General features: G+C 40.5%; 1 protein-coding gene across 16 annotated transcripts in view; it reads left to right on the top strand.

The window, feature by feature from the left end:
- Positions 1 to 14,630, top strand: part of ENPP2 (ectonucleotide pyrophosphatase/phosphodiesterase 2) — a 124,924-nt gene that overhangs the window by 93,645 nt on the left and 16,649 nt on the right. For 8 of the 16 annotated variants that reach the window (XM_077943964.1, XM_015145919.3, XM_028852886.2 and 5 more), the window contains 6 exons: positions 970 to 1,001; positions 1,730 to 1,857; positions 3,999 to 4,086; positions 4,244 to 4,331; positions 5,442 to 5,614; positions 7,889 to 7,940. In XM_077943964.1, the coding sequence (XP_077800090.1) occupies positions 970 to 1,001; positions 1,730 to 1,857; positions 3,999 to 4,086; positions 4,244 to 4,331; positions 5,442 to 5,614; positions 7,889 to 7,940 (561 nt within the window). Of the gene's footprint in view, positions 1 to 969; positions 1,002 to 1,729; positions 1,858 to 3,998; positions 4,087 to 4,243; positions 4,332 to 5,441; positions 5,627 to 7,888; positions 7,941 to 14,630 lie in introns of all 16 variants that reach the window. The other 8 variants (XM_015145920.3, XM_015145918.3, XM_028852885.2 and 5 more) reach the window with 1 other exon arrangement.

Raw genomic sequence — 14,630 nt, 5'->3', positions numbered from 1 at the left:
TCATGCATTTTTGATGAATATGAACAAATATTTATTAACAAATGTGTATTGAGTGTCTGCTCTGCACAGGCCCAGGGATGCAGCAGCACGTGATACAGATAAGGCCCACTCCACTGGTATTTAGATGCCAGGGAGGGCTGCCTCGTGATAGTTGCTATCTCTTCTGAACACAACTTTCGTTTTCTGCTGATTCTGTAATAACATACTGAAGCAAACTTCCTGAAAACAAAACAAAATCCAAGCAACCTACAATCTCCTCTTTCTCCCCACATTCCGCCCAAAAGGGGAGCTTCAGATAATATAATCCTGTCCACAGTTTATGCACAGCCATCATTTACATAGTTTTGCTTTCAGCTAGTTCCGAGTATTGACTAAAATCTTTTACTTGATGCTATTGAAAACAAAGGAGGTGCACGCACGTGTGCGTCTATGACTGGAGAGGTGCGGCTACCTATGTAATTACGCCCGGGATATAACTAGGGAAACAAAACTCTCTTTTAAAAAATAACTCAATGGATTAGAAGTTTATTCTTAAAGTGGGTGAAGACTTGTTTCAAAAATCTGCAGATAAATAATAAGTTACATTAAAAGCCCCAAATGCCCAGTTTAGTTCCTGAGGTCAAACTGCAAATAAACTATGTCTTGAGGGGAACCATTAAGGGGAACTTAAAATAAGAAGCAATTTACCTAGCAGTATCCTGGTGCTATGGAAGGAGGAATTCCCTCCAGAAGAGCTGAACTGGACCTAGGAGGGCAGTTTACTGTAGGATTTGTTCCACTTGCTTAGCTGCATTTCAATAACTGAAATGTTGAATACCCACACACAATTATTTATCTTTCAAACAAAACACTAAAGTGTTAGTCTTCTGTGGGATGGAAGGAGAAAGAACTGAGTATCTTGCTGCATAAACGATTTCTCTTGGTAAAGATTGTTATTTCTTCTGAAATCTTTCTCCTCTCTTTGAACAGATGACCCCAAAGCCATTATTGCCAATCTCACGGTAAGTGTTGCCAGTTGTCCCGCCTCTGCCCTCCCCAGGCCTCTGCCCCTGGAGCAGCCTCCCTCCCGTGTGTGACTCCCCCCAGCGGGGGGCAGGAGGAACACTTTCCTCACTGCCCTGCCATCCTGTATATTTGTTTCCTTAAGAGCTTTCAAAACTTCTGGCCTGTGGTCAGCTGCAGGCTCCCTAATGGTCTTGGCAATGATACAAACGGAGACTATCTGATCCTTCCATTAGAACTGAAAAGTATTCATTCATGATTAAACAAATCTTTACTTTCTCTGAACCAGAACTGCCCACCCACTCTGCTCCATTGTTCCCGGATGCTGGGTAGCAACCTTAATAGCTCAAGAGCATCTAACCAGATAAGCCTAAACCTATGTGCTCCTCGCCTCCCACTGACACCCCGCCCTCAACCACTTGACTTGAAGGAGTTGGGAAAGGCCTAGGAGTGTGAATTGCTCTTAGCGATGGTCTCACAAGCCAGGAATGCATCTTAAAATTCCTAACTCTCCTCGGATAGCCTGTCATATCATCTCCAAGGTTACTTAATCTCTTTCGAATCTATTTGTTTTCAGCGTACATTATTTGATAGAAACAAATTTCATTTATTCACGAACTAACCTTTAGTTAGGCTTAAAATCTCCTTCAGCTTTCTAGAGAAAGAATTTGTGAGAATTTTTCCAAAAGGCATTCCATCTAAAGTCTGATTTCCATTTCTATTTCAGTGTAAAAAACCGGATCAGCACTTTAAGCCTTACTTGAAACAGCACCTTCCCAAACGTTTGCACTATGCCAACAACAGAAGAATTGAGGATATCCATTTATTGGTGGAACGCAGATGGCATGTTGCAAGGTATCTGGTATATGGGCTATTTCTGTTTCTCATTTCCACAACCACCCTTTTGGCAACTGGAACTATTTTATCATCCTTAGTCATCGCTGAAAGAAATATCAGTTGGAAATCTCACTGTTTCCAAAGATTTTGTGGGCTACGTAAACCATCAGTGATGAGACAACGTATCTCTATGTTCTGGGTCTCAGCGTCGTGGTGTGTCTTTGTGGTCTGTCAGTGCATCTGTGTGTGTGTGTGTGTGTGTGTGTGTCTCTTTCTTTCTTTGAATTTACATTCTAACCTCTATTCTTACTACTTGGGTAAGTCAAAAGTATAAATGGGACCTTGCCCTAGTATATTGGGTTGATTTGATCTCAGTTGTTGAGACTTTGCTTGAAGCAATATTTATAGAGGACTTCAGAAAATGTTAACGTTAAAAACTCTGTTATTGTGGGCACTTTTTACATTGCTTTAAATATTCCCGATGTTTGCCTTCTATTGAACTACAAGAGACTCTCCAATGTTGAAGAGAAGGTTCCTTGCTTTTGAATGTGGTCTAGGACATGTCTGGAGGCTCTAACAACTTGCAATGAGTTAATTATTAAGGATTTATCCATTTTCACAGAGACCTGGAAGTAGCTGTTTCCCACTCACTCTTACTCCAACTTTCTGCTTAAGAAAAGTGCTGTGAATTTGTCTATCTCAATAATTGAACAACTGCCACATGCACTCCAGCTAGGTACTAGTTTGCAAGAGAGAGAAGATAACAAGAAAATATTTAGAAACTCTAAGTTCTAAGAAGAACTTAGAACTCTAGAAATGTGTATCAGTATGGGACGCTTAGAGAGACGCATGGGACAGATATATAAATATCATGCTGTAATTTTCTGGGGTGTACTTAGAGTTAACTATGTGGGATTATGAAGAAAGATGTATGAAGAACAGGAATTATTGGAGTCTTTTAAAACAGTTGTGGGAAATCCTCATGGAGAATTTACAGGGATGTGACTGAAATTAATTGGCTAAGTATGTGCTCCTGAAGAATTAATTGGCTGAGTATGTGCTCCCTTTTATGTGTGGGGCAGCTTGGAAGGGGTCACACTGGCGCAGGTAGTAGGTTCAAATGGCAAAAACATGGGAGCTGAGTAGAAGTTAAGTGAAAGATGATGACAGTTGGGCAAATTAGTGTAGCCCAAAAGCAGGCATGTTGGTTAACAATACATCTTTTAAATTGAACTCTTCTTGCATTGTTGAGGTATTATATGCGTATGTCTTATTATCCCAAGCCCTTATTATTCCAAGGTTGGAGACCCATGTGTTAGATTTTTTGTTTTCCCAAAGCACTTTCAGTGCTATGCACACATAGGTACCTAGGAAATGTTTGTATTAAATAAACATGAAAGTTATTTTGGAAAAGGGTCACATGATACTTTTGCAAAAGGTGTCTTCTGTCACAAAAGGAAAGATCAGATGGTCTTGATGTCTAGAGTATTTCTGTTTTCTGTTTCTAAATGAAGATGTTGTCTAGGTGAGCCATGCTTTTGTCAGATATGTCACGATTACCGTTAAGGTGGCTGCTTAGTTGTACTCTAGTTGTATTGTATATTGATAGATAAAGTTGCATGCAAACATTTTTATAGAATATAGATCTCCATTCATTGTTTAAACATCACATATTTATTTTATTTTAAATTTTAAATTATTATGAGTATATAATAGGTGAGACATCACATTTTTTTAAAGTGCCTACTACGTCTTGACACTGAGCCTAGGGAGGGGTACATAGAAATGAAACAGACAAACATGGTCCTAGAGTCGAGAATCTTACAGTCTTGGAGCTAGTGAAGCACCTAGACAGGCAGAGCATGACTTTTGACAAGTGCCCTACTTGGTGTCCTACTTGGTATAAGCACGAGGTTCAAGGAAAGCATCATGACTTCTGTTCACAGGTCTCCATTTATCCTGCAATAACTGTCAAAGAAAGTCACTTGGAGAAAAGAATAGGATCCTCTTTTCATCGTCACAAGAAGGATGCAATTAAAATAGAGACAAATAGACTTTCAAAAGCCCCTTCTTAGAGTTTCTTTGTACCCTGAAATTACCTTTCTATCAGAGTAATTTCATTAGAAATCCTAACTGATCATGAAATTGTTTCAATTTAGGAAACCTTTGGATGTTTATAAGAAACCATCAGGAAAATGCTTTTTCCAGGGAGACCACGGATTTGATAACAAGGTCAACAGTATGCAGGTATGATGGCACTACTGTGAATTGAAGTTGTGTTTTAGTGATTCTTTGAAAGAATAAGTAATGATGGTGTGAGTGAAGTTGTATGGTAGTCATAAATAGAGGAAGGGTTCCTACCCAACAATACTTAACTGTTTTTGTTTTTCTTTTCTTTTGGAAGACTGTTTTTGTAGGTTATGGTCCAACATTTAAGTACAAGACTAAAGTACCTCCATTTGAAAACATTGAACTTTACAATGTTATGTGTGGTAAGTCACTTATTTAATCAAAACCATTGAAACAATCTTTAGTTAGTATATGATCTTTCTCAATGTCAGAGAAAGAAATGAGGTGTCTATTTTCTGGGACCACCTCCTCTTCCCCACAAAAGGTTATAACTTGCCCATTGGTTCAAAGACAGAATATTATCCCCTTCTAAGGCTTCTTTGTCTTCCTTCAACAGTTGACTAATGGGGCGTTTTCATAGTGTTGCTGTTGGCAGCCTCTGGCTGGTCTAACATAGCATTACAGTTTGACACCTCTGGTCAGAGACCTGATGAAGCAAGAGTTCTGCACAGAGCCCTCTCCACCTCCATCTCTCGCATTGCAGCCCAGTTAAAAATGTTGCCAGCTTGCATCCTGGCCAGCTATTTATGTGCTCTTAATTATTTTTCTTCCTTGAGCTTCTAGTTGCTGAATGAGGACAACTTTTCCTATTTAGTAAGGGAGTGCCAGTCTGGTGGTTAGAGGGGGAGTCTGCAAGTCGGGTCTCCTGGGTTCTTTTCCCATCTTGGCTGCTAGCTCTCCCCTGTCCTGCCTCTGAGCTCAAGCAAGTCACTGAATATGCACTTGGCAACCATTCATTTGCTATGAAATCAGCCTGTTCATGGCTCAGTGGCACTTCAGGGGACAGGGCCAAAGCCTCCTCACGTCCCCACACTTCTGTAGAGTCATTAGAGGGCAGACTTCTAGTTAGCTGTTGATTATAATTCTCATTTCAAAAGGTGGAATTAAACAGTCCCAGAGAAGTGCAGAAAAAAGTGATACTGACATGGATGGTCCTTGGGTTGTAACTATCACAGATACGGGCAATAGTTAATCAAGGTCTTGTTCCTTCACTCTTTCTTTTGGGAATCTCTCTCTCTATTCATGGTCAAGCAATGAACTTGGCTATTTCAGAAAGCTGTGGCAAGATGTACTCAGTCCAGAATTGTTCAGGAGGTAAGGAGGGGGTGCCTGCCATCTACATTGGGTTTTGTCCAATTCTGATTTGTGTTCAGAGTTTTCAGACCCCATAGAAGGTGAAGGCTTTTAAACCTTACCATATCTCATCAAAAAGATGTAAGAAGCACCTGCCTCCTTTTCTTACTTTTCATTAGATCTCCTGGGATTGAAGCCAGCTCCTAATAATGGGACCCATGGAAGTTTGAATCATCTCCTGCGTACTAATACCTTCAGGCCAACCATGCCAGAGGAAGTTACCAGACCCAGTTATCCAGGGATTATGTACCTTCAGTCTGATTTTGACCTGGGCTGCACTTGTGATGATAAGGTAGAGCCAAAGGTAGAAATAATCTTTATGTTTATTATGGAGGAATGTGTTGGGTGGCTAACAGTACTGGTCAGTAGAACTTTCTGTGACAATGGACATGGTCTATAATTGTGCTGTCCAAAATGGTAGCTACTGGCTAGTGTGACTGAGGAACTAAATTTTTATTTTATTACTTTATAATTAAAGAGCCCTATGTGGCTTGTGGGTACCATATTGAAAAGAACAGGTATAGACCATGAAAAACAAAAAGTAGAATTCATGTTGCTAATCTGTGGAGTCACAGTTCTCAACCAAAATCTTTTTCTATTTTCTTCAACTGTGGATCACATGTCCGTTAGTCATGGTCCCAATGGGAAACAGGTGGCCCATATAGAAGAGATTTTGAAAAAGAGTTTAGGCCTGGTGCAGTGGCTCATGCCTGTAATCCCAGCACTTTGGGAGGCCGAGGCAGGCGGATCACTTGAGGTCAGGAGTTCCAGACCAGCTTGGCCAACATCTATCTCTACTAAAAATACAAAACAATTAGCCAGGCACAGTGACGCACGCCTCTGATCCCAGCTACTCGGGAGGCTGAGGCGGGAGAATCACTTGAACCCAGGAGGCAGAGGTTGCAGTGAACTGGGATCGTGTCACTGCACTCCAGCCTGGGTGACAGAGCGAGACTCTATCTCAATAAAAAAGAAAAAAGGAAAAAAAAAAGAAAGAGACTTTAAAGGAATTGTTTCAGTCATATTTAATGGGTAATTTACAAGGGCTGAGCAGTGAGATGGATAGAAGTCAATGAGGAGTGGTGAAGTGCCCTGGGGTTTGCGTGGTACCCTCCAAAGCTTGAAGGGTGAGGGGAAGGAGTAAATTTCCAGAATATGGAAAGAGAGCTGAATAGAAAGGAACCATTGTCTTTGGCCAATGAGTGCAGCTTGTGCATTGCAACCCAGCAGGGAGCACTCCCAGCAAGGGGAATACTACCCTCATCTTCCTCCCCTGTACTTCCTTTCACATGTTTCCCCTTGATAGCGCCCAACAGCGAGCCACAGGGCAAGTTTGCTCTTTGATGCCATCCCTAGAGGTCAGCCTCCCAGGACACAGAGCAGGGTGTGGGAGGGTGCAACAGGGATGTGGTAGTGGTGCAAACAGAGACTACTCCTGCATACTATGTTTGGACAGTTTTTCTTTTTTTCTTTTAGATGGAGTCTTGCTCCGTTGCCGAGGCTGGAGTGCAGTGGCGCGATCTCGGCTCACTGCAACATCCGCCTCCTGAGTTCAAGCGATTCTCCTGCCTCAGCCTCCAGAGTAGCTGGGATTACAGGCACCCACCATCACTCCCAGCTAATTTTTGTAGTTTTAGTAGAGACAGGGTTTCACCATGTTGGCCAGGCTGATCTTGAACTCCTGACCTCAGGTGATCTGCTTTCCTTGGCCTCCCAAAGTGCTGGGATTATAGGCGTGAGCCTCCATGCCCGGCAGTATATATCTATTAAATAATGTATTAAGTAATCTTTTGTATAGTTTCCTAAAATAACCTATACTATAGTTTTGCATGTTGTAAAATTTTAAAAAATATTCTTATATGTATCTTGCAATTATTTTGTTTATCATTATGTTTTTGAGACATGTATATTAATACATGAAGTTTTAGCTCACTTATTTTTACCACTAATACAGTGGTTAATGTTTAATTGTATAAATATACCATAAGAATTTTTTTTTCATTTTCCTACTTAAGAACATTTAGTAATTTGCACACATTAGCTCTTACAACGATGTTACCACAGACATTACTGGAAATGTCTTCTTGTACACATAGGCTAGGATATATAGTGAAGGGTAGAGTTGCTGACTCATGATGTTTCAGAATTGCTGAGTCATTACTTTTTAGCTTTGGTGAAAAGTGATTTCATAAGTTAGTTTGGGAATCACTTCAGTGTGCCTAGAGATTAATCTGAAACATTTAGGCATTATCCTAATTAACATACATACATATGCCCAAAGCATCATCAGTACCGACATGGGAAATTGGCACCGTGATTATCCATAGTTTTAAGGAAAGGAAACAGAGATTGAAGAAGGTGCTTACAAACGTAGAACTGCTAGAAGTGGAGCCCAGAATGTCAGTTTGAGAGAAAAGAGTAATTCCTCAAAAGAATGTATGACATAGATGGAGTTTAGAGTTCGCTTTTGAATTTAGCAGGGTACTAAGTAGACAGCAGGGCATAGGAGAGAAAGAACATTTCTGATTTGCTTTCTTTTTTCCTTAACTGGTTTTCACACATGAAGAACAAGTTGGATGAACTCAACAAACGACTTCATACGAAAGGGTCTACAGAAGGTAAGGGGTTGATGCAAAACAATCAGATAAGGTTTTTCTAGTTTTCAAAAATCTAAGAGGCTTCTTATTTACATTATAGTGTAAGCACGATACTGTTTAAAATTAAAATTTATATTGCAAAGTGACTTTTATACTTGTCTGGCAAAGGATATTGGTTTATTCCATGTACACAGGATGCCAGCTGTGTAATAGAAAAATTCCAATAGCTTTTCTCCCCCTTCAATAGCTTTCAAGCCCTCTGAAAAATACACAAGCGGTTTGTATCTGATGGGTCCTAAGTTAAGGTGCTATGGGGCACTCCTCTAAAGGGAATGATAGTCACAATGATAAATAATAGCAGCTGGTGCCCATCCCGAAACGATCTACCTCAAGAGTCAGTGTGTATATTGTGAAAGGGAGAGATACACAGAAGGAATCAAATCAGAACTCCCTCCCACATGAAAGATCATCTCGAGCCCTAACTCTTACTTTATGTACAGTGATAACAAGCACATATTAGTGAACTTTTGCAAGCTTATGATATGACCAAAAAAAAGCAAAACAAAACCCAGTGACTTTAAAATGGTTTCTTGCTCCCATTTTACATTTTAGTATGCTGGCTGTAGGCCAAGGGCAGCTTTGCCCCATGTGTGTTCTTTATTCTGGAATCCAGGCTGAAGGAGTAGCCTCCATCAGAGACATGTCTTGCTCTTGGCAGAGGGAAAAGAGTGGCAGAACTGTGCACTGGGTCTCAGTGCTTCTGCTTTTATGAGGTATATGTCACTCCATTCACAGTTTGCTGGCCAAAGCTGAGCACATGAAACCAATGGTGTAGGGAAGTGTATTTTTTCCATGGGGACTCTATCCTGCAAGTCATATGGCAATGGGTGGAGGCAGTAAATAATGAGGAACAAGAACACAATCTACCATGCAGTCTCTTTTTATCTGATTGTGAAGTTTCACAAAATTGGAGGAAAATAGAAGGGGAGCGGAAGCCTCCTATACATGTTACTAGAGTAGATGGGACAGCATGTTGAAACAGCCAGGAAATGACTAAAAGTGTATGTAAAATGCAGAAAGAACTCAAGCATAGCAGCCACAAGTCATGCAGCAAAGATGCACATGGTCAAATTCTCCTGAGAGCATCGCTTGGGTTATTAGCTTACATGTGGTTCTGTTTATCATATATGCTCTTTCCAATCTGATTAAGTAGAGTTGAGGAAACCAGTAGAAGATTTGATTTACTTGACTTATTTTTCCTCTTTTAAAGATCTTCATCTGCCTCCTTCTTCCTTTTCTGTATCTCCATCCCACTTCTCCCTTTGATCACAGAACACACAGACTCTGGCATAGAACTGAATGAACCTCACTTTGAAGATAGGCCATTGTTGGTGGAAGGCACACAAATCCTTCACAAACTCTACAAGTGATTTGCAATGTTTGACACCTAACTTCTAGTGGACTAGAGTGTCATTATAATTAGAACAATTAGAACATTGCTAGAGTCGAAAGATGGGGAGTCTCATGATTCAAGTTTTTCAGATATTTAGTTGCCAAGGCAGAGAAATACTACTCAGATGTTTCTCTTCTAAAAGTCTGTAATGACATTAATTATGGTAACTTCTATTGGACTCCCATGATTTTGCTGATTCAAAGTCTGACTGTTCATGGTACTAAAGCATTTCTGTCTGAGAAAAACATTCCTGCATTTAATTTGTTGGTGGGTGGCAGTGTCCTCATGTGACAAAACCAGTCTCACAATTCGGTATAAACAATGACTGCAGCTGGGCACAGTGGCTCACGCCTGTAATCGCAGCACTCTGGGAGGCTGAGGCAGGCAGATTACCCGAGGTCAGGAGTTCCAGACCAGCCTGGCCAACATGGTGAAACCCCATCTCTACTAAAAATACAAAAATTATCTGGGCGGTAGTGGCGTGCGCCCAGCTACGTGGGAGGCTGAGGCAGGAGAATTGCTTGAACCTGGGAGGCAGAGGTTGCAGTGAGCCGAGATCGCACCACTGCACTGCAACCTGGATGACAGAGGGAGACTCTGTCTCACAAACAAACAAACAAACAAAAAACATAATCACCTCAAACTTTAGAGCATAAAAATACGAGACATCTTCTTAGTGAATCACTGACTCTCAGGGCTGTAACGAGGGATATAGTTAGGAAGGTTATATCTCCATTGCTCTGCTCCGAGTGGAACATGAGTTTCTTACTTATATCACTGAAGTGTCTTTTTCTACCACGGAAGCTTAAAGTTTATGTATTTTCATGGAAACAAGCCCTCGTGGATTCGTTCAGCAAGCATTTGTTGAATCCTGACACTGGGCTGGCACTGGTTACTCTGACGCAACTGTACCACTTTTAGTTTCTAATTCATGGCTTCAAAGTGGTGGCATAAAATATTGAGGGGAAATCTAGAATAGCACAGGTTATTCTAAATCTGCTCATAGCCTAGTGGCAACAGCCTTTCATGATACAAGAGCATCTTCAAAAGTATTTGTCTTATTATGTGCAATGCCTTTGCTTGCTTAGAGGCTGGAATGTGTATAAACCTCAATGCTCTTTCTCCTGTTGCTCTTTCTCTATCTCTTTGTCTCTTGGGCTTTGTCCCCTTTTGGGCTCTATCTCGGTCGTTTCTTCAGTGGCAAAGGGACGTTTTCTTGGTCTGAGTTCTTTCGGACCTTTATGATGTTTCCTGTGTTATAAATTTGGCCTCCTATTTAAAATGTTCAGTGTCTGCCCTACTGGAGGAGATCTTTGTGAATGTGAACACCATGTGTGTGAGCACATGTGTGTATGTTCAGGGGAATTACTTCCCCTTTCTAGGTACCTTTGAATACGTATCAAGGCTTTTAAAGTAGTTTGTAAACCTAAACTTCTATGTAGCTGTAAAGTTGTACTATTTTTATTATTAGTTTTTTAAAACACAGATGTAAGTAGTTGATATTTTTCAGAATACGTCATGTGCTATACACACTTCACCTATAACATTTATATGTGGCTGTTTTAATGTCATATGCTGTAAAATCACTCATACATCTGTACAAAATACATGAGTAAAAGCTGAACGTTCCACTAGTGAAACAATTACGGGGATATCTGTGATAAAAAAAAAAAAAGAGGTGTATTAAACTAATCTTGGGCAATATTTTGCTATAAATATTTAAACTGATGGAATCAAATCCTTTACTAAAATAAAGAGAAAGAAAAATGTAATCCTCAAAAATGGCAATCTCAGCTGCTTGCCAAACTTTAATATTTCTAGATATGTGGTAGACTTCAGATCTTAATTGTGTGCCTGTTGTTATTTCTGGATCTCATATACCTTATGTCTTGGCAGACTTTCCATGCAGCAAAAACTCATTTCCTTGTGGCATTGAATCCATGGATGAATGAATGAATGAAAAGAAAATTTAAAAAATCTCTTGTAGCAAGAAATTCTGGCACTATAGCCAAGTATAATTTTCACTGCAAGAATAATTGCACCATTTATTTTCACCTTAGTCTTTTCTCTATTTACATTGCTATAAAAAAGTGTCACATTTTCTTAGGTTAGCACTCACCATCATCTTTGTGAAAAAGGAATTAAAAATAATTTTAACACCTATGTATACTTGGCTCCTTATCACACACAATGAGAAGTTAGTTTGGATAGGAAAATGACTTAAACACAGCTGGACCCAGTGGCTCACACCTGTAATCCCAGGACTTTGGGAGGCCGAGGTGGGCGGATCACCTGAGGTCAAGAGTTCAAAACCAACCTCACCAATATGGTGAAACTCCATCTCTACTAAAATTACAAAGATTAGCTGGGCATCGTGGCATCCACCTGTAATCCCAGCTACCAAGGAGACCGAGGCAGGAGAATCACTTGAACCCAGGAGGTGGAGGTTGCAGTGAGTCGAGATCTCGCCTTTGCCCTCCAGCCTGGGCAACAAAAGCGAAACTCCGTTTCAAAAAAGAAAAAGAAAATTGACTTAAACACTAGTAATTCTTGTTAACTTTAAAGCAGAGTCCTGAATATGGCTACAGGGGGAGCATCTTCTTTAGCTTTTGTCAGTTCTGGAATGTTTCTTATTTGTGTTATTTCTTTGGAGATATTGGTTGTTCTAGAGAAAGAAGGAGATAGCACTCACTCGTGTTTCTGAGTGTCTGTGTCTGCGTGTGTTATCTGTGTGTTTTTGGGAATACTTGGAAGAAATCAATACATAGTAATTGTTTTTTGTTTATAGTAGAATTCAAGATGAATTTGATGGTAGATTGAATTTTAACAACTTTTACCTAGCAATATTCTTTGCCAGTATTGAGGTAGAGCACATACCCTTTACTAAACAGTACAACTGCATCTGCTACAACTGCAGCTACTTTGAGTTAAGACTAAACAAGGCACTTTACATATTTTGCCTGTAAACAGTGCAACATTCCAGGGAGATATAAAGCTTTGGGAGATTAAGTTACAGAGTACCAGAACTATAAAGAGCTGAGATTAGATTTGAACGCAGTTTTATAGGGCACTGAAGCCCATGTGCTTTCATCTGAAAATGCTTCTTATTCTAAGAGTGGGAACAAAGGGAATATGTCAAAAGGAAATTTTGTTTTTCATGTACATTTTGTAGCCTGAGTAGAGAGACTTTTTGCTCAACAAAAAAATTTGTATGTCAAAGTTTGGAAGTTGCTTCTGAAATACTAGATGCTTTGACAGAAACTACTGTCCTCATTAGCTTCTCAGTGGGCATTACTCGGGCAGGGCTCATGCTTGGGAGTAGTTGGATCTTCATTCCCGTATACTCTCCATAAAAAAACCCAGCAGCCAGCACCCAACTGGAGACCACCCAAAAGGCCAAGCAGAAGAATAATGGCCCAGGAGGGTGGAGGCCTAGGATTCTAGTGCTGCTATGCAGCTGAATTATTTTGTGCAAATCATAAACCTCCAGTTCCTTCATCAGTAAGCTGGAGATGATACTATTGATCTGCCCAGTGTACCTTTCAGGGTAACATTAGACAGGTCATACGTAGAAAGCCAAGATTTTAAAAAGTACTTATCATTAACTTATCAACAAGTGTTTGCCAGGTGGATATTATGTGATTGGCATTGTTGGACATGGAAGATACAGTGGTGAGTAAAACAGATGAAGTCCCTGTCCTCATAAAGTTATTGTTCTGTTGTAGGATTTATCTAGTTGATACGTTACAGCATAATGTTTTCAAGGTTGGGGTAAGAAAGAACAGGGCACTAAAGAGAGGCCTTGAATCAAATCTCAGAGGAGGTTGAAATGGCAGCAAATGATAATAGGCACTTGTAAGGCAAAGGAGAAAGTACGCAGGAAAAGGAAAGATCTTGGGTAGAGATTTTGTGGTAAGATTTAAGAGCACATTATTGTGGGAGTGAATGTTTTAAAAAAACAAAAAAGAGGAGAGATTTTCATGTGGCTCTCAAGACAGCCTGCTCATCTGTGGGAATCTGAATCAGGAAGCTGAGGAGGGAACAGGAACACAAACTCCAGCCTCTACGACTCAAATTTGGAAGACAAAAAGAATGAGTGCTGGGGAAGTCCACACCACTTAAAAAGATTGGCCTCACAGTATTTTGCCAAGTGTGGTATCTGGAGGAGAACCTTGGCGTGTACCAAAACTGCCAAAGACACTATTGTAAACAGGGAACTGGGGTGTGGAATGAAGGCTTGGTCTGGAATTCCACGACAGGCATTCCCAGCCTGGGAAGACCAGGTTATACTAGATCCACGTCAAGAAATCCCGGAAACATATTGCAAAAGCAGAGGCTTGCAGGCTAGTCTCCAGGGTTGCTGGTCTCGAGATACAGATCTCAATGTATGCCGAGAACAAGATTCAAGTACATTTTGTGGCCTGAGTAGAGAGACTTCTGGCTCAACAAAAATGCAATGGGTGGCTCCCCCAAGATGTCATAAAGACTAGGAATGACTCTGAACCTGTGATTCTTTGATACTTAACTGAAAAAATAAAATCTAAATTTTGATTCTGGACCTTAAAATGGGTGTTTCTTACTGCAGAGATTATTTCCCCCTCTTTCTTAGATGAAACTATTAAGCTCCAGGAAGATCCAAGTAGACTTTTTGGGTCATTGGAGACCTTGGATAGATTTTAGGAGGCTGTAAAAACCACTGTACTTTTTCCCCTTATTATGCTATTTTTGCTCAGTAATAATTGAGAAAAAAGCAGTCAGATAGTGATACTTTTGTGTTACAGCTGTGTGCCAAAACTTGCAGTTATGACAATAGCTTGGAAGCTATGGAGCTATGGAACCCAAATTTCTTTTTTTTTTTGAGACAGAGAGTCTTGCACTGTCACCCAGGCTGGAGTGCAGTGGCACAATCTTGGCTCACTGCAACCTCCGCCTCCCAGGTTCAAGCAATTCTGCCCCAGCCTCCCAAGTAGCTGGGATTATAAGCGCGTGCCACCACGCCTGGCTAATTTTTGTATTTTCAGTAGAGACAGGGTTTCACCATGTTGGCCAGGCTGGTCTCAAACTCCTGACCTCAGGTGATCCACCCAATTCAGCCTCCCAAAGTGCTAGACTTATAGGTGTGAGCCACTGCACCTGGCCAGAACCCAAATTTCTGAAGCAAGTTGAATCTATATATGTAGAGCAGTACAGTGAGTAGAGATGGAGAAGCTTTATTGAGGAAACTTTTCAGGAGAAAATGAACCTTTTTTTTTTTTTTG

This window comes from Macaca mulatta, chromosome 8 (genome assembly GCF_049350105.2).
Source record: "Macaca mulatta isolate MMU2019108-1 chromosome 8, T2T-MMU8v2.0, whole genome shotgun sequence".
NCBI lineage: Eukaryota > Metazoa > Chordata > Mammalia > Primates > Cercopithecidae > Macaca > Macaca mulatta.
Note: the sequence above shows the minus strand (reverse complement) of the source record. Positions and strands in the feature narration are given on the sequence as shown.